This window comes from Colius striatus, chromosome Z (assembly GCF_028858725.1).
Source record: "Colius striatus isolate bColStr4 chromosome Z, bColStr4.1.hap1, whole genome shotgun sequence".
Lineage (NCBI taxonomy): Eukaryota > Metazoa > Chordata > Aves > Coliiformes > Coliidae > Colius > Colius striatus.
Genome location: NC_084790.1, coordinates 38,708,932 through 38,728,577, shown reverse-complemented (window position 1 = coordinate 38,728,577; position 19,646 = coordinate 38,708,932). Strand labels below are relative to the sequence as shown.

General features: G+C 42.5%; 2 protein-coding genes across 2 annotated transcripts in view; one reads left to right on the top strand and one right to left on the bottom strand.

Moving 5' to 3' along the window:
* TTC33 (tetratricopeptide repeat domain 33) overlaps nucleotides 1–2,793 on the top strand; it is a 45,425-nt gene extending 42,632 nt beyond the window's left edge. The window contains exon 5 of the mRNA XM_062019179.1: nucleotides 49–2,793. Coding sequence (XP_061875163.1) covers nucleotides 49–378 — 330 coding nt within the window. The 3' untranslated portion in view covers nucleotides 379–2,793. The remainder of the gene's footprint in view (nucleotides 1–48) is intronic.
* Nucleotides 2,794–5,499: 2,706 nt separating this feature from the next.
* Nucleotides 5,500–17,050, bottom strand: PTGER4 (prostaglandin E receptor 4). Its single transcript, XM_062018274.1, has 3 exons — nucleotides 16,985–17,050; nucleotides 14,978–15,824; nucleotides 5,500–7,665 (listed from the first exon to the last, which is right to left on the bottom strand). The coding sequence occupies exons 2-3, from the start codon at nucleotides 15,806–15,808 to the stop codon at nucleotides 7,072–7,074; spliced, it is 1,425 nt and encodes a 474-aa protein (XP_061874258.1). The 5' UTR covers nucleotides 15,809–15,824; nucleotides 16,985–17,050; the 3' UTR covers nucleotides 5,500–7,071.
* Nucleotides 17,051–19,646: the final 2,596 nt, after the last annotated feature.

The window sequence follows — 19,646 nt, the reverse complement described above, 5'->3', positions numbered from 1 at the left end:
TAGGTTTTTAAGTTTCTTTTCCTTATTTCTTCCCTATTCTGTTTATAGGCAATCCGAAGTTTCCAGGTGTCCTTACATATCTTTCCAATGAACCCTGAGGTATGGGAAGAGGACCTCTCCTGGGCAAGAAAACTACAAGAACAGCAGAATGCAACAAAGACTGAAGCAGTGCAAGCACTGCCACAAGAATCAATCCCAGACTATGACTTCGAAAGTGATGAAATTGTGGCAGTTTGTGCTGCCATAACAGAGAAGGAGAAAGCTCTTTCAAGAGCTAAAACAGTAGTGATTGTATCTGCTTCAGGCACAGTAGAGACTGTTACTGAGGAGAATTGTCCAGTGACTCCTGATGAAACCCTTTTCATCAGAGCCCGATAGAGCAGTCCGATAGGTTGCCAGTACTGTTTTAAGAATTAGTGTTATTTATTACTTTGGGCTTGCTTTGGTTTTGTTTCTTAAGCAGTGGGAGAGCCTACAAAAGTTAAGGTATTGCAATTTGGGGATTTTTTGTAAATTGAAAAAGCAATGACCTGAGTTGGTTTTCCATCCATATTTTTGGAGAAGAAACCAAAAGTTGATTCTAAAAATCTTATGAACAAATGTAATGTTTAAATGCTTAACTAACTACATTCTAAGAACTGTTTTCATCTTTCTATATTTCATGATTTTGTAAGTTAATGTCTACCTTTTCCCAGTAATTAATGCTTTTATTTAAACATTACAAGAAAAAGGGATTTAAAAAAAATCTATTTCAGTCCTTATTCATTAACATTATTTGTCTTCCAATTAAAGTGTTAACTGTTCTCTGTTATCAGAAGTCCTTATAAGTTTCATTAATATTACTTTTCCTATCAGGAAGCTTCCTGTGAAGCAGAGATGGATTATTATTTTGTTTGTGTGTCTGTGCGTGGTTTGTAATCAAATGAAATAAAGAGAAACCTTTGTGTTGCTTTCATAGGTGAATGGGTTAAACACTTTCTGATTAAAGGAAATGCTGTACCAAACAAGCCTCTGAATGCTTAGTTATTGCTAACCGTTTCACCAGAAGAAAGAATGAACATTCAGTTGAGACTGAAACTGGCCTTTTCTGGAGTGCTGTGCTACAGACATCACCAAAAGTAAAACAGTGTGAGTTGGGAATAGGTATGTCTGAAGTGTGTTACATTCAGCCTTTTCTTTCCTAGTGAGGCTAATCTGATAAAGGGAGTCCATTTGTTTTTCCTAATACTTATGACCTGCCATTGAAAGTATGTTCTTAGTGAAACATTTTTTTCTGGACAGTGTTGACTGAGTCTCCATTTTTATCCTTCCCAGATTTTGGATGCTGTGGCGGGTATTCACACTGTGTTAACTTCAAGACGTAACACAGGAGGTGTGTTTAATGTTCATCTTTCTTGAGGGGAAGGTGGCTGTTGGTTCCTCACACAGGCAGTTCAGAAAAACAAAAGTTATTTCTTTAATGTCCTCTGTGCTGAGACTATTGTCATTGTGCAAAAGATGATCGCCTCCTAACTGGACTAGAAAAAATGGTCAACTGAGGAGTTCTTGTTGAATTCAGGATTGGGAACATGTAATTTCTACTTAATTTTGGTAAGATTTTACGTGATAAAAAGATTTTAATAATAGTTTAGTGGACAAGTTAAACCTCTTGAAATCAGTCTTCTTTGCATTTTTTGTATCTGATTTCTATGTTCAAAATAAAACATTTTTAATGGAAATTATGTTGCTCAAGAAGCATAGTGATTTTTGCAATAGAAAGTGTATTGTAGAAAAATTGTTTGTCTCAGGTTATATTTGCAGTTGAATATATTTAGGAGGACACAGCCTCCAGAAATTAATTATGTTTCAAGAACTTGCTTGCCATGTTGTACTTATTAAGTTTTCATTAATTGCTGCAATGTTCTTCCCGAATATGTTTTTGTATAAATGTGAATTTTTGTGTCTCTGGTTGCACACACATACACAAAAAAATTACCTCTTAACATCTCCTGAGTATTCAAAATAATTACAATTAATGCAACTAAAATATATTAAGAAATGTAAAACATCACCATGCTACATTTTTATTTGTTCATTCAATTCAGAGATAGATCTTAAATGGTTACTGGTTTGGCATTTGATTCAGATAATGGTGTGACAGGTGGTTTAAATTGCCCCAATCAAAGAATTTCTTAGCTTTCCAAAAAACTGAAATAATACAGTCTGTTCAGCCATAGCAAGAGTTAGTACAAGAAGGATTTGGACAGATTTCTTCAAAGAAGAGGTGTTCTCTGGCTGGAGAATGAAACAGGTGAGAAGCTGTAGGCGATGTTTTCATTTTGAAAGAGCTCGGTGAGAATCCAACACATCTTTTCTTTCTTTGTGCTATATACTTGCGTCAGTGTTATGGCTTTACTCCTATAGGAAGAACTGCCTCCCACCTTTAGGAGGTCGATATTATCAGAGTCTGTTTCTGCTTAAATGATTCAGAAAATTCCTATTGACTTCAGCACTGCTGGGCCAAACTAATGGAGAGGTGGGCACCTGTGCCATCATGAGGAGAGGCTGTGCCAGGTTCAAGGGCTGATTCCTTCCATCTCCCACCCACAATAAATGTGTTTTCCTTCTCATTAGATTAAGTTGTGGATTCTAGGTATTGAGTACTGTAGTGTCTTGTGAAACAGATAAGTTCTCGTGACACTGTTATTATGGGAAGAATTGACCATTCCAACTTTGTATTTTGTACAGTGTGCTGTGTTTTGCATGTATGGGACTTTTTTTTATCTCTTTCAATAAAATCCTGACTGCTGCTTAGTGATGCCCATTTATTCTTTTCATTGTAAGAAGCACAAGGGTTACCATTGACCATTTTAGAATGCTCCTAATTTAATCAATTGGCTGCTTTTGTCTCAGCTGAACATGTTAATATGTTATAGTAATTAAAGAAAAAAAACCAAAGACTCAGGACAAGTGTTTAATGAAAGGTAGTGCTCCGTGCTTCTAAACCTCTCAGGGATATCCAAATGAGAGGGAATCAAAAGAGAAAGCCTTTGTTATAAAAAATTGGATATCTGTGAAGCACACTCCCACTTTGCCAGCAGGAATTTATTTTTGTTGTTCTTCATCATCACTACTGGCAGTAGCTGCAGATGTTTACCTTACATATGAATCATGTATTAAATGGTTGAAGTGTTGCGACATTACTAAAGAGGAAATCTTAACAACAGTAGGTTAGGTGGATTAATTTTACTTAATTTAAAATCTACAATTAAACATATCAATGTAATTTTTTTCCCCTTTGTATTTCTTTATACTCAGTGGAAAGAAATACAGCCTCAGAGAGCCATTCATGTGCAGTGTGTTAGATAAGCATTTTAGAATGAGTTGAATCAGCCTCTCAACCTGCCTAATTATTTCCATTGACTACAAAGGAAGCTGAAGGTGACTGGCAGTTAACTTGAAATGCTAAACAAGGCAGATGAATTCCACCCTTACAGACAGAGATAAGTATCTATAAAAAGCTGAATGTAGATTATACTGAGAGAGAATAATCCCTTTCTGACAATACTAGAGGGTAAAAAAAGTGTGGATCAGATAGTACAAAAGTAATTGACTTTAATCAGGGAGACTCAAATGCAAATGTAAAAGTTTCCTCTACTCTTCTAGTTCCTGAAAGTTGTCTTTGAATACCTGTTGGTGGTGGAGGTCAAGGTGAGAGGAGGTAACATTGGAAACTTACCTGGCCATGCAAGGTAAAAAGGCCCCCAAGATCCTAAAACCAAGGGAATGGAGGTAAAAACTAGTCTTGGTGGCAGGTGCTTTCTTCGTTTATTTTGAGGTCATAGAATAGCTACAAAAATAAGTGTAGTTAGGACTGGGACATAGGAAAGCAGAAGCATGTGGGCTTGCTTTATTGGTAAAGGTGTAGACACCATGTGTTTAGGTCAGTATCATAATATCTCAAATGGGTTGGAGTCCTTGGCCTGTGATATCTTAAGAGAAGGCTAGTTTAGAAACAAGTTTAATGAGCATGGGTGATATCTGAGTGCTGCCAGCTGTACTTGCCTGGTTTTGAGAGCTGATTTTCTAAGAGCTGCAACTCTGTGAGCTGTAAGGGTTGTAAAGAGTAAGTGATCAAGGGGAAAGATTAGAGGTGAAGGATGAATTGACCGTTTGGGTTCAGAAGGCAGGTTATTTATACTTCAGTTGTTTTCCAGATCTGGTAAATCTGGCAGATCTAGAACAAGGCCTAGGAGTAGAAAGGTCTGGTGATATTTAGTTGCTCTATAGTAAATCTACCTTAAGTAAAACAGATTTGTGGTTGTGTTTATGAGCAGAACTAAAAACCCTGTAGAAAGCTGCTTGGTTAGGGTGATGGCTGGTGACATTTGAAAACAGTGCCTCTGCATTGGGCCTGCAGCACCAATTGGGGTTAGACAGTGCTAGTACTGCAGACAGCAGTTGTGTAAATTCAATTTAGAAGAGGATCCTACAGCCCTTCCATATAGCCTAAGCCCTGTGTCAGTATATCCTACACTCTAAACTTGAGCCCAGTCATAATGCTATCTTATATTCTTGATCAAAAATTCAAATGAAGCTACAAATTTTTGTAGAAACCACTGTCATCCTGCCTGGCTGGTGGTGATGATGTTATGTGCTGCGAGTCCCATCCACTACTTACACACCAGCAATGCTGTGGGCAGGAGGAACACCTCAGCCTTATCATTTGTGTTTCCTAAGGGAAGTTATGAGGTCAGCTTAGAGCTCTTCCAGGCCATATCGATTTCTCATCAGTAATGATGAGAAATAATGAAAATCATTATTAATTATTAAATAAAATTTAAACCAATTATAAGCCCTTGCTTATTTAAATACCTGTTGTACACTGCTGCTATTTTATTCTATCATTGCATACATTACCAGTATCATTGGTGTGCTGCTTGGGGCCAGGTGCAGACATGTGGTCTGGTGTTGGTATGGATGATATGTCTGTAGTGGCAATCCCACCTTCTTGCTCTGCCAGGTACCGTTTCCTGTCTTGGGAAGTACAATGAGTATTTGTTGGTCACTAGTAAGCAACAGACCATAGTTAAGTGGTTTAATTGCAAAGGATGCAGACAGATCTTCACCTGTAGCTGCAGTAGGAACTTAAGTAATACTGTTCTCCAGCTTAAACAGTGGAAAGGTGGCTTCAGCTGTAAATACTTGTGTATTCAACTTCACTTTGTACAGGTATCGAGGCAAATGAGCTTAACTGCTCCCCTGCTAAAGGAAAATGTCTTTGATCTTTGTTTGCATAATTTTCATGGCTGTATGTTGGTGTTCTTGGCAATATTTTTGAAGATAGCTGCCTCTTGCTGACCATGATCATGCTGTGGTGTTTTGGAAACTTACACGACAAAGTATGTTCTGACAGTACCTGGGTGCAAAGGGTTCCAGAATGGGAGGCTTGTTAAAGTAAGGAGTTGGTGCTGAATGGCAGACTGGGATCAAGCAGAACATTTCCATTTAATTGAGATCTCCAAAATTACCTTGGTCAGTACAACTGCTTAAACATATCAAGATAAGGCTCAAGATTTTCATTACAATAAAGCATTCACATGAAAACATTTTAAGCAGCATAACATGCTTAGTATTTGACAAAACATTCTCCAAATACCTGCACAGAATTATTATCAAAATAACAATGTTTCTGAAACAAGATCTAACCCTTACAACACAAAACACGAAACTACTTTTTGTCAGTGGTTAATGGCTGGTTTTCATGATGTGTTTGGCATTAAAACTCTACTGAACAAGTAATTTTCAAGGGGTTCAAGACAAGGATATGGTTCTATACAACCTGTACTTTAAATGAAGATTCTGCTTCCATGGTTTTGTATATTTATTTGATGGAGTATCAGATTACACAGTCATAAAATTCTATTTACTATTTAAAGTAAAATTATAAATGTTATGAAAAAATACCTTTATTACATCAGTGATGCTTTAACTAAAGTGAATATTAAGACTACTAACCAGGAGTTGAAAGTTTTAGGCCTTGATATTGAAAGCACTTTTATATGTCCTTAACTTTACATGTAAGGAGTCTCCCTGGCAGTAGAGAGACTATGCTGATGGGTGATGTTAAGTGTGTGCTCAAATGTGTGCAGCCTGTGGGCCAAAGTACTGGGAGAGGCGTAGATGTGTTAAACAGAGAAACATTATCAGCACATAAATAAAATCTGGCTTTTTAGTATGTACATATACTTAAAAGGAATATTCTGAACTGAAAGGATGTGTTTTCTTTTTCCCTTTTAATAGCGCATATATACCCATTCCACTCTGAAAGTGCTTATGTATTCTCAGCTAGAGAATTACCTCATCAGCTGTGAATCTAGCATGGACAACAAATCCCAACAAAGAATGTCTTATCAGCAGGAAATACTAGGGGAAATGAAGGCTGGCAATCGTTTCTATATACCTTGTATTAATAAAAAAAACTTCTCATAGAGAAGACTAGACTTTTAAATATCTTCAATCCTGATACATGTACAATGGTAAAAATTCACATTTTCATGCTTTAGTGAGACATGAGACATTTTGAAATCCTGCCCTGCCAGCTCTCAGAGTAGCTGTGTCCAGTTCCTAGCAGCTGCCTCACATTCAGCTCTGGTACCAGAAACTTAAACTCTTGATAGCTGAGCAACCATGGGGAGTGAAAAAAAACAACAAAAAACAAAACACCAAAAAAAACCAGCTCTACCAGATTTAGAAAGGGAAAAAAAGAAAAAAAAAGAAAGTGACAGGTCTTCCTATTTCCAGAGGCCTAGTAGCTCTTCCATGTCCCACAACAAGACAAGGCAGTTTGTGTTTCCAGTCCCTTTAGAGCTGCCTCGTACTGTTTCTGATGGCAGAGCCCAAGTGCAGTGTCTGTTCCACACAGTCCTCAGTAGTCTAAAAGAAATGTACCCATCACATGGCAAGAGAAAAATAGCCCTTTGGAGCACAGCTGAACCCTTCTCCCCTCGAGCAGGCAGAACACCTATCTATTGCACCAGTTTTTCCAATGTACCAGGAAGTATCCCCAGGGTCGATGCCTTTCATGGCAATCTATATGCACTTTTCTGATAAACTGAATGTCTCTGTGGGGAAAGTCACCTGGAGAGGGCCACCCTTGGATGTGGAACTGGCCCCACCACCAGACCTGACTTCATTGACCAGGAAGACGCTCTCGGAATCCTGTCCCTGTGAAGAATCTGAGGTCTCGGAGCTACGCAGTGTCCTTACTGACGTGATGTTGGACTGGGCCAAGCTGGCACTGGGGCCTGGGAGCAAAACGCGTCCCCCAGCATTACTTTCGCTTAACTCCGGCGGATAGAGCAGTGTTTGTGAAGTGCTGCTGATCTCCCTCAGCTCACGGGAGACAAAGGAGGGTGACTGACTTGACATGGCAGAGGAGGTCCTGCGGCCATCCACACAGTTAAAATTGCTCCCTGAGTGCTGCCTCCGAGCCCCTCCAATGCGGCAGAACAGGCATTTGATCTTCTCAATGGCCTTGCTGAGCACAGTCTTGCGGAGGAGGATGTAGACCCATGGATCCAAAATGGGGTTCACTGAGGCAATGCGGATAGCTTGCAGGTCAGGGTTTTGCCTCACATCTTTCACTGACTCTGGCTGGTACAGCTGGTTCACAAAGACACGGACCTACCCAAGGAGAAGGAGGAAGAGAAAGACACAGTTATGCGATTCATCGGGAAATCAGAGACTACTTTTCAAAGCCAAGTTCTAGACTCACTACTACAAGCTAGGACAGATAAAGAAGCTGGGAAAGCCAGGCATCTCAGATTGGCAGCTGTGCATTTATTTTTGGAAACGGCAAAAATATCTGAGAGGTGCATCTGCTGTGAATTGGCAGCCAGTGTTACAGGTAGGGGAGGAATGGCTCTCTCTCTTTCCCCTCATAATTAATCCTCGAACCTCCAACTTTTGGCCGACGCTTTCCTGAAAGAACATGGGAGGAAAGATGTAGACTTGTATCTTAAATCCTTGGTGTACCTTGAGTCTTACACTACCTACAAAGAGATATCTGAGGAGAAATGGGCAATCCGTTCCTCTAGCAAAGGTATAATAATTGTTTGTTTAGAAACAAACTGAAACACAAATTATAATCCAAGTACACAAGACTCTGAAAATAAGTCTAGAGCTGTCGATTCCAGAATAATTTGTACACTCTCAACTGTGCTTTGCTTTCCTACGTGACCCAGTATTTTGGTTCTACTTACAAAGGCATAAAAATGATGAAGTGGTCAAGAATTTTAAGGTGTTGAAACTGCTGCATGAAGTAAACAATTGAATTAGCAATTGTAGTTTATCATACCCAAAATTTAAGACTAAAAGATCCTGTCTTCTACACAGAAATAACTTCTTCAGCTTCTTTTGAATCCAAGAAAAAAACCCTAGTCTGTCTCCTGTTTTAGAAGCCACTTTTGTAAATACCCCAGCACAGTCTAGTTCTTTGATATCAATGTTACCTTTCTAGTGTCACTAAGGAGGATGTTTTTATATGAGTTTGTTACGTTGATCACTCTGTTCTCCATTTTATCAAGACTACACAGTGTCCCAGATATAGGAAGACCTAGGATAACCCACTGAAAATAACTGGTAGTGGAAGATGCTCTTCTTATCAGATACAGTAAATATCTAGCATTAAAATTCTGAGGTTTTCAAAATCTCATCCTTGATTCATGAAATTGACCAAGTCTTGCCTAGCTAGGAGGTTACAGACAAGGAGGCAGAAGACCATTTAAATAAATGAGTCAAATTAGAACAGCCCCTCTGAAGTAATTTTTATTAGAAATTCTGCTCGTGAAGCCATCCAAGTCTGGTGAAAAATGTCAAAACCTGCCCACACAATTAAAAACATGGGAAACTCTTGAACTTATATAGCAATATCATGATCTGAGGTGTTTTTTTCTGTTTCCTACCCATTTCAAACACTGCAGATGTCTTCTTGACAACTAGTTTATTTTTTTCAGTGAAGCCAAACAGGTAATTCAAGTACTTCAAAACAGTATTCCTATGCACATTGAACTTATTTTTATGGGCTTTTCTTTTATTAAGCTTGGTTTTCTTCATTATTTTGCATTAGCCTCCTGTCTGATGTCCATCGCTACAGGATTCCACGCATCCCTGGCTGAGAACACCAGCTCCTCCAGGGGCCGGAATTTTTAAGCAGTTCGGCGAGTATTCATTGGTGGTTAGTTAAAACCGCCCTTAATTAAACTCCTGAAGAGGAACGGGGCGGGTGAGAGGCGTGGCGCGGGGAAGCCGGGCCTGTTCCGCGAGCCTAGCGCAGCGCTCCACGCACGCCGCTAGGGGGCGCGCCTGCCTGTCCATCACGGCGCCCCACGGCCGCGGCGGATGCGGCGGCGCCACCTGCCCCTAGGGTAGCGGCGCGGGGGGCAGGGAGCCGGGGGGGCAATGGAGACGAAAGCGGGGAGAAGGAATAGGGCAGCCTGAGGGCAACTGCGCAGGTGGGGAAGAGTTTTGTGTGACTCCACTGATCTGCTTCTGCTAGTAATGCCGCCATTGGCGACGCCGGCGCTGAACCCGAAAGGCAGCACTCGGGATTCCTGAACCTGGAAGGGATGAAAAATACACTCAGGCGATGCTGTCTGTCATAAAAGCTGCCCTCGAAATACCTACTTGACCATCTGTGTGGGATTCTTTTTCCCCTACAAAATGTACAACTGTCAAATACATAAATACACAATTTTCCCCTGAGGGCTTAGCATGTGCCATACGGACGTTTCCTTCCAAATGCCCCTTTTCTTTTTCTGTACTGAGATTTCCTCGTGCAGAGCTATACACCCTGGGGAGCGTATAAATGCTGCTCTGTGTGTTTGACCAGTTGATTGTTAGAAAGGCAGGTGCCCTGAGAGCCAGGAGTTGAAACGATGTCGTTGAGGGAGTGGAGACCTTTGAGCAGCTCGTACAACTAAACGCAGTCATTACCCGGAAAATCAGAGGTGTGACAGGAAGGGGTATTTGCTGATAAATTCATCCAGATCACAGAACCAGAAGGCACACTTTCAAGACAGCTGAAGTACACAGTCCAACTCTGGAGATCTGACTTTTTTTTTTTCCCCCTCTTTTTAAAATCTTAAAGCTATAGTTACACATTGGTGATTTGATAGTGGGATTGTTCTTTTGATAAGCAGCATATGAAACTCTGGTACCTATTTCACCTTTCTACCTGTCAGAATTTATGGAAAGACAAAAATGTGTTTTGAGGATTGACTCTGTGGCTGAAAAGGATGATCACAAACTGCACAGTGCAGCTTGCTTTATGTTATCTCTGTATGCTTTACTTCCTTTTGACATGTATGTGACACCCGTCACGTATAGGTGAAAGATTCAGAACGTGGACCTATCTAGTGAAAACTTTGGACTGTAGAAAACTGTTTCAGCTTCCCAGAAAAGCTCCGTGTCTTCTATTTGAAGCCCCCTCCCAGAATGTCAAATGCATTTATCAATTCAGTCCTATTGTTGCAATTACATCTTAATCACAATGATGGAAAAATTAATCCCTGTTGGGATGTCAGTTTTACCAGTTCTTAACATACTGTCAAGACAGCATTTACTAGTCTACCATCTACAAGAACAGCAAGAGATATATCTTGTTTCATCTACAAGTGTCCTGCTGCAGGAGGTAGCATGATAAACGACACTGCCTTCATCTTCTAAGTAAATGCTGAGTAAGTGGAATCCATTACTAAGCTAATAGGGTACTTGAATCTGTGCAATTTGAAATCTTAAAGAAATAAATGAACTAGAAGAATTCAAATTTCAAAATAATGATTTCTGTGTGAGCTTTGTAGCTGTAGAATTCAGGCAACATATCTTAAAAGTTTGTTTAGCAGTTTGTTTGCAATTGTATTAAGAAGCTCATAGCTCAAGTACATTGAGTTTATGCTTAAGTGATAAGTACTTGTAGGATTAGAGTCCTGGGTGCTGTTTGCTGCTTTTCCTTTTTATGAACTACAGATGCAAATCATGATTTCTATTCCTATGAAGTACTATAATGTGACTTGTAAAGTTACAGCAATGCTGGTAATTGTCTTTGTAGCTTCAAAATCTCCCCAGGTACTGATAGGATAAATTTAAAAACTGTACAGTAGCAAGCAGGAATGAGTTTCTCAGCTCTATAGGCCAATAAACTTTGTCCTTCAAGGGTTTGGTGTCTGCTTGGTGTCTACTTCATTGCTTAAAAAACATGTCTGCCACCTTGCTCTTGGCTGCAGACGGTCCCTGATATTTAGTGAAAAGTCAAAACCAACCATACAAAAAACAACAACAAAAAAAATCCAAACTTTGAGATCGATTAAACATTAAGCTAGAAACTCTTGATTATTTTGTGCAGTTAACGAGATGTACACCCTGAAACATTTTTACTTTCTGCTTCACTGTAATTTAACAACAGTGTCCAGTGGTTGCAACCAGGAAAAGATCACGCACTTTAAAAAATCTTCAGAGTATCTGACAGACTGTTGGAGTGAGTTAGAGACTTTGAGTACTGTGTGCCGATTTTCTCTTGAAGGAGCTTGGGCTTTTTTTTTAAATACAGGATAGTAATTTCTACTCTATTCCTAGCAAAATTGCTCCTAATATAACTTATTCCCTACTTTTAACTCTATCCAATTCTGTTTTCTAAAAACTCAAAGTATTTTAAAACATGAGATAAGCAGTGTGGAGTGCAGACAAGTGTCAGTACACAATTCATATATCTTCAGTATTAAATTTTTAAACTGTTATCAAATTCTTCTTCATGCCTTTCATATCACTTTCTGCATATTGGGAACACATCAAGTTACATCACAAGTCTTCTTCCACTAATGTTTTTCATTCAGCTTTTCTTTATCAGCCTTCAGTTCTGTCAGGTTCATTCAGCATTTTGCACCATCTTCCATAATTTTGTTACAGCACTTGTCACTGTAAAATTTTGGTGATTTTATGAATAAATCATTAAGGCACTAAACACCCCTACTTGAAAACTGAGTGCTGGAGCATCAGATTATTAAAAACTGCTGCTCTCTGTGACTCAGCTTGCTATTCTTTAACCACTTTTTAAATCAAGACAAGCTTTGCTTATTATTTCAGGGCTATTTAATATTTTAAGACTTTTTTTTTTTTCCCCAAACCCTAATAAATGGATCCTGCTGGATTGCCTCTGCTGGCTATTTCATTATGTTGTGAAAGTATTCATTATAAAATGTTACAGGTTTATGTCTGTTTTTTCAGAAGTTGCTTTGACTTAAGAGATGGTGTATTCACTGAAATCATCAGTAGGAAATCAGGTCATCAGAAAACCTCAGTCACGAAGTACCCTCTAAGCCTTTGTCTATCTGAATCATCTTGCCACCACCACCTTACCCCTTGATGACTGCCAGGCTGTACTGTTATGGATGAGCTTCTTGATAGTGAGGGCTCCCTAGAACTCCTCCAAGTGATGAACATGTATGTCTATATTAGTGTTTTATCTGTCTCTGGTAGTGGCTCTTTCCAGGGATTTATCGCATAAAAGTGTTGCCTGAGTTACTTTCTCAGTTTTTAACCTCTGTCTATATGCAACCAGAGTGCTTGACACAGCAGCACACACAGCAGCACATCATGGCACAAAGCAGCATATACTGCTATAGCTTACTCTTGCAGGGTGAGGCAAATTACTTACAAAAGCTACTTAACAATGAAGAAATTTAACCATGCTGGACACTGCAGAGATGTGTATATCTTTGGTTGTTTTTAAAGAAAACTTCCTTTTCCCTTAGTCATCCAAGTGAAGTGACAGTCTCTTACCTCACTTTAGATAGAGAGAATATGTGCTGCTTTAGCTGGGAAAAGCTAACTTATCGGAACACTCGCAAGGTACCACTGTGCCTTTATAAGTAGTGAAATCAAGGTCTGAGAGAGCTACACAACTTTATCACCTGCACCTTCACCTACCTTCTGCCATATATAAGTTTTTCACTAGCTACTGTTTAAATAATAAATATTTTGCCCCACCTGTGTTCATTAATTTTAACTGTCAACAATTCAGTTCCCTTTCTGGTAGCTGCTCCCTCTTGATTTTTACCTTCTTTTTTTGTTTGTTTTTTGATATTCTGTAAAAGACTGCCAAGGTCCAAACGGGTATGAACGACTTTGTTTTTCATCTTACATTCAGACTTCTCAGCCTTCCCCTAGTTGCTCCTCCAGGGGATTAGGTTTGGGGTTTTTTTTGAAACTGCTGAAGTGCATCAGCTGATATTCTGTATCGTGTTACCACGGTGTTTTAATTCCCAGAACCCATTCTCTGCATTTACCAGCATCTCTCTTGAAAATGCAATGTTGTTCTTTTGTGCAGTAGCTGTTATAAGACTAGATTGATCATATTAAGTACTATCACCCCATGGTACTGTCAGGGTTTTGGCCACTCTGTGACCTGATGATGCCTTGTGGTACAGCAAGCTTCTGGAGCTGGACTGCAAATCAGGTTGTGCGCAGTTCCTCCATCTAACACACACACACACACATGCCCCCCATATACCCCCTCCCTTACCCAGGGACACCATGCTCCCAGCTCAGACAGCACCTCTTGGCTTCCTTCAGATGTCAAGCAACAAACACATGGCACCATGCTTGGTTATGCCACGAGTGACAACGCCAAAGGATGGGAGACGGCCTCTGGCGACAGCTGGGGCACCAGTGCTCCAGCACAGCCACACTTCAGTGGCTCCTGTTTATGTCAGTAATGCAGCAAGACTGGCCTGACCCTGGCGATCATGGCTCCTCTGAAGCATGGGGACAGACTCACTGACCTCTTGAGTCCTGTTCACTTACACTTCCTTACATACACTAGCTGTTTTGCATCCCCAGCTGGCCAGCTGCATTTCACACATATTGTAGCTGCTCTGTGACAGAGAGCATTCTACACACAACAAAACCCCTGAAAACAATCCTTCTAAAAATCACTTTCTGCCTGACAATCACTGCTTGGCTGCCTATGCTGTGCTTTGGAAGGTGGCAAATAGGGCAAGCCAGCTGTTTGTTTAATGTCTGTGAGCCAGAGGAGGAGAGAAGTCTGCCAAAGCTTATTATGGTGGGTGGCAACAAAGAACTGAGCTTCCAGCTGGTGGTTTGTTGGTTTTGGGGTTTGTTGGTTTTCTGGTTTTTTTTCTTTTTTTTTGGTCTCCCTTGGAGATGAGGAGGAGGAATAGAAATAAATAGATGCTGCATGTTCAACTTAATGACACTAATTGTATCAGCCATTTCAGAAAATTAGCAAATGGTTAGTGGCAATGTTGTTTGACATTTTGTTCCAATCTCTAGGTTTATGTGAGCCAGATTCCTTCAACTCTCATTAAAATGAGCATTACACTGACAGGTGGTTCCACAGAGTTTACTTCTCCCTTAGCGGGAAACTACTGGAGGGCTTTGTGATATTTACTCAGAAGAGGTGAATCCCTCAGGAGGGGAAGCCTGGCTCAGGTTTTGAGTGTGAAGCACTCTGCATGTTGCTGGTGCCAAGTGAACAGAGCACATCCTTTTGCACATCCTGGGCCGCTCTACCCTTCAGCAACAGAGTGCACATTTTTAAAACACAATAAACAACCAGAAATGCAGGCAAGACCCAAACCTCACTCATCACAAATTAATTTTGAAAGTGAACTTTAAAGTGCCTTGAGCTCTCAGATGATTTTTGCTGTGTGGGTTCCAGTTGAACAGTGGAAAATTTTCTTTCTTTTCTTTTTTTGGCGCTGTATTTTAACCAAAGGAGCCAAGGACTTGGGATAAGCCTGTTTCATTTCTCCTAAGTACAAATCAACAAAACTTTCTCCCACCATGCATATACACTTAACAACTCTGAAGTTATTGTAAAAGTTTGCAGCACCAGCTAATTAGCAGTCTGTCCTAGAAGCAGAGACTAGGAAGAGCAAAGACTCATGAAAAAGCAGAAGAGTTGCACAAAGTTACTCACCACCAGAGGAATGGAGCAGATGACCACCACCAGGGAAGTGGCAATAAGCAGAATAACCATCTGGATCTCTGCTCCAGCCATCCGACGGAAGCTCCGGCGTCTGCGAAAGTCAGATAAACGGCTAGAGGTGGTGTCTGTCCCCAAGGATGTGCGCCGCATGAACTGGCGGTGCATGTGAATGAGGGCCACGCACACCAGGATGTTGCAGATCACAGTGACCATGATTAGGAAGGAGCTGAAGCCGGCGTACATGTAGGAATATGCTGCATGGGTGGCCTTCTTTGCTCGCCAGTCTATGAAACACCAGGTGTAAGGGTACTGCAAGGTAGACCTGCCAAGTCCCATGCTGGGGAGGGCGCAGAACAGCACGTTAGAAGCATAGATGGCAAAGAGCGTGAGCCCTGCCAGCTTCTTGTCTACATAATGATTGTAGAAATAGGCATGGTTGATAGCCAGGTACCTCTCTATAGACATGGCACAGATTATGCTGAGACCAGAAAGTCCAAAAAAGAGGAGGATGAAGGAGCTGTACTCACACAGCGCTGGTCCTCCTGGCCAGCGGTTCTGCAGGTAAGTGGCAATAGTGACCGGACTCACCAGGCAGGTCCCTAAGAGATCAGTGACCGCAAGCCCGCAGACCAGCGTGTAGAAAGTAGTCTCCTTCTGCTCCTTCCTGGACTTGCAGAGCACCACGATGGCTATGAGGTTGCCCACCACACCGAAGACGAACATGATGGTGGGGATGGTGGCGGGCTTCCCACCCTCGGCCCCGCTGGCAGTCCCGTTGGCAGAGCCGTTCACAGGTGGCATGATGGTGGGGTCGAAAGACATGATGCCCGTATTGCTGCTGGGGAGTCAAGTGAAGGCAAGAGGGAAGGCAAAGTAAGGGAGAAGAGTGGGTAGCCTAGTGTGAAAATAAAAATTCAAATGAGGGAGAAGTAAGGGGGGGGGGGAAGGGAAAAAAAGTGGCGTAGTTCAAAAAAAGAAGAAGAAAAAAAAACGCCCTAAAAAGGAGCCGAAGCGAGGTGCCGTCCGGCAGCCGCCGACTGCTGCCAGAGGAGCAGAGTCTGCCTCTGCCTGCCGCCGCGCTCCCCGCGCCCGCCCCGGAGAGCCGTCGGGCGGCCCGAGCGCAGAGCCGAGCGAGGCCGAGCGGAACGGGGCTGAGAGGAGTGAAGCCGCCTCACCGCTGCTCGCACCGGCGCTGGGCAGGGCTGAGCGCGGCGCTGGGACGGCCCTGGGCGGGCGGGCGGCGGCTCCAGGTGCTGCGGAGGGCGGCGCGGGAAACTAGGGGAGCGCGGTGGCTGCTGCTCATGCCCTCCTACCCAGCGGAGAGGCGCGGCGCGGTGCTGGGCGAGGCGAGGCCAGGCGATGGGAGGCAAGACGCAGCGCCCTCGGCTTCTGTCTAACTCCCCGCGACGCTCCCGCCGAGTTTCGCCGCGGAGGGCGGGGGCAGCGAGGGCAGGGCCCGCCGCTCCTCTCCGCCCTCTCGCCTCATTGGCCGCGCGGGGGAGGGCAGGTTGGGAGGGGCCGGACTCGGGCACCGCCGCCCGCGGCTGCCTGCGGGCGAAGAGGCGTACGGGCGGCGGGCACAGCGTGTGAGGGGGACACCGGTCAGCGGCCGGGTAAGGGCCAGCTGACCGCGCCGAGTCCACTCGGCCGGCTTCCGGCCCCCAGTGCCCCCTCTGCTCGTCTCGGTTGTAGCGCATGGAGCGCACACTCTTCGCACCTTCGCCAGAGGGGCAGCGCGCTGGGCAGGCGCCCCAGGACAGCCGCTCTCTCGGCACTCGGCCTGGCGGGGGTCGGTTCCGCCATGTTCCAGCGCGGAGCGCTGACTGGGACGCGGCCCGACGGCTGCGGTCTAGCGCAGGGTGAGCCCTGTCCCGGAAGGAAGGGGCTGGCGCCCCGGGGCCTTTGGCAGGGTGCTGATTCACGGGTCGGGGCGGGAAGAGGCCGCGGCCGGGCCGCTTGCCGTGGAGATAAGCGCAGGTGCAACGAGATGATACCCACAGAGCAGGACGGCGGGCAGCGGATGCCTTTGTGTCCGGATGCCAAAGAGAGGATCTGCTGATGTACTCCTGTATCTAGCCTCTGTTCGTGAAGGTACTGAACACAGGAAGGGGGTGTGTGCGTTCGAGGGAAGCGTTCAAAAGTCTGTTTCAAGAACTTGTTTTGTCTTGACTGCGTAACAGTCATATGTGGAAAAAACAGGGTTACACTTTCCGGCAGAGCCTCGCAGTTACAGTTCAGTCATCAGTTGGGCTGATGGAGGAACGGCAGTCGCTTTTGTGCAATGCCCATGTTGTGGCTTATACTGCAGTGATGCTCCACCACTGGAGTCCCTAGTCAAGGGATGTCCACTAAAGCCTACCATCTCAGCAGATACACACACGAGTGTTTCTGCAGGAAGGGGAAGTACTAATGGCACACTCCGATGTTTGACCAGGGGTGACGTCACACACTGTTGTACTTTATCAGAAAACTGGATCCATCTGGTTTAACACCCTTTTTTTTACGTGAGGTTTGCTACAAAGGACACAAAACCTGTGCCCCGAAGCATGGCATTTATATCCTTACATGAACCTCTGCTCCGATATAGGGGCAAAATCTGACCTTTTCCCATTTCCTTTTTTTTTTTTTTTTTTTAACTTTTGGTACTTGCTAGCATTTGGTAAATACACAGTAACGTCATAACATACTGACAGCAAAAGTACTGACAGCAGAAAAAGTGTGTACTGTGGGAAAGAGCTTTCTGTCTTCAGTGCTGTGTGGACAGACAGGAAGGAAAAAAAGTGATTAAAAAAATGTATTGGCATTTTAGTGTAGTTATCTAACTGCTTTGAAAACTAGAATTTCGTTTTAGGAAAATCAGTTTGTTTTGAAACAACACGTATAAACAATAGTAGTGGTGGCAGTCTGGTCTGCTCAGAGAAAATAAACAGCACTTTTTTAGTGTTTTGCTAGTATTGACAGCTCTTTTACAAAATTGGAAAATTGTCCTGACATGAGCACAAAGCTACACGTGGGAGTAGAGGTTGCTTAATTAGGTTTTCCTGATTGTTAGAGCCAATGTATGGGCACTTCAAAATACTTTCAAAAGAAAGCACAGCACAAAGGTTGTTCCTTCTTATATTTTAAGCAGTTTTCTGAGTGTTTCAGAAAAGCCAAGACAGGTACAGAGCAAGCTCTGAATTCAGGTGGTGTAATTCCACAGCTTTCTCAGTAGTCCTTCATTCCTACACTGAGACTTTGGTGCTTTGGTGTTAGAGGCCATAATGTGGGAATAAGCAGCCATTACTAGCATGGGAAAAGAATTACCTTTTTTCCCTGAAGCAATGCAAAGGTTTTTAATGGCTAAGAGCGGAAGAAATTATTAGTGTTTCTTTGTTGCTGCCTTTTTTTCACATCTTTTTTTCCCCTCTCATCTGCAGATTTGGTGTTATGAGGTATTTTGACCATCTCATAATAGACTCTGTGTCTTCAGAAGCCTCAACCTATAGCAGAGAGTGCCTAGGTCCTTCTCTAAGTTGTGTGTGTATATGAAGGAGAGAGTGCTATTTTTTTGTTCTATAAGGTCTGTCTTAGAATGGATACCTCTAAAGAAACATATTTTAAAATGCAAGGAAGCCAGGAAAATGAGTGAAGAATCAGCAAAGTTTCAAGGACAGTAAATCAGTTTTGTGAAAGAGTGTTAGTTCTTTAATTAGTATGATAGAAATCAGTCACAGAATTGTGGGACAGGTTATATGTTAGCTTACTGTATTCAGCAACCTCTGAGAGTTTCCCTTTGAGGTAATGGTTCTGATATCAGGAACTCCTAGTCAAGATGAAAAGTGTAATCACACAGAAGCCTTAATCTTCAGAGTGAAGAAGACACTGAACATGGAGCTGAAAAACTGAAGAAATTCCGCTTGCACCAGGAGCAGTTGTGCTGTCATAGAAGAGATGTCACGTGTTGTGGCATTGAGTAACCACCAAAGAACTTCTGTTTGTGCTGAAACTACTTAGATGAGAAGTCAAAATATCACGAAGAAAAAATGAAAGTTTTGGAGTGATAACCATATGCAGTAAAAAAAACAACCCATAACCAAATGAGATAATTTTAAAAATACTGGACTGGAAAACATGGGCAGTGTAAATGATAAGGATAAACTTTTACTTGTCCAGAGGTACACTTTTTCTGATTCTACTGTTGTTAAATTTTTAGAAGATGAATTTTGAAATATGTGAGTCAATTGGTATATCTTGGTTAGTAGAACTGTATAACTAACTGCAGTCATATTTCTAGCTTGGAGCTCCTTTAGCCAGCTGATGGTTCCAAAACCCTTACCTGCATTGCTCAGGGGCCGTCAGAGTATAGACAAGTAAGCTACACAAAGATCTCCCTGCTGTATGTAACCATGATTTTAACACCCAAGTGCCCATGTAGGGGTATGAATTGATGGACACTTTCTGGAGATGCTGTTCTGAGCTCCCCTTCCAGAGGAGATATGTGTTCAGTGGGTAGTTAAAGCAGATATATGGCCAGTTTTGGAAACTTTGGACTGTTCTTAATGTGCTGCAAGTCTGAAAACCGTGGTGCGTGTTAAACTCCCATTGAATACTTAAAATAGCACTGATTAGCTCAACAGTTTCAATTTCTCAACCTTTCTCCTTTGGTGGGAAATCTGGC

Coding starts and splice junctions, on each gene's coding strand:
- PTGER4 (XM_062018274.1), bottom strand. CDS start 15,808: ATGTCTTTCGACCCCACCATCATGCCACCTGTGAACGGCTCTGCCAAC. Junction 7,666..14,977: donor TCTGCTCCATTCCTCTGGTG/GTGAGTAACTTT, acceptor CTCCTTGGGTAG/GTCCGTGTCTTTGTGAACCA.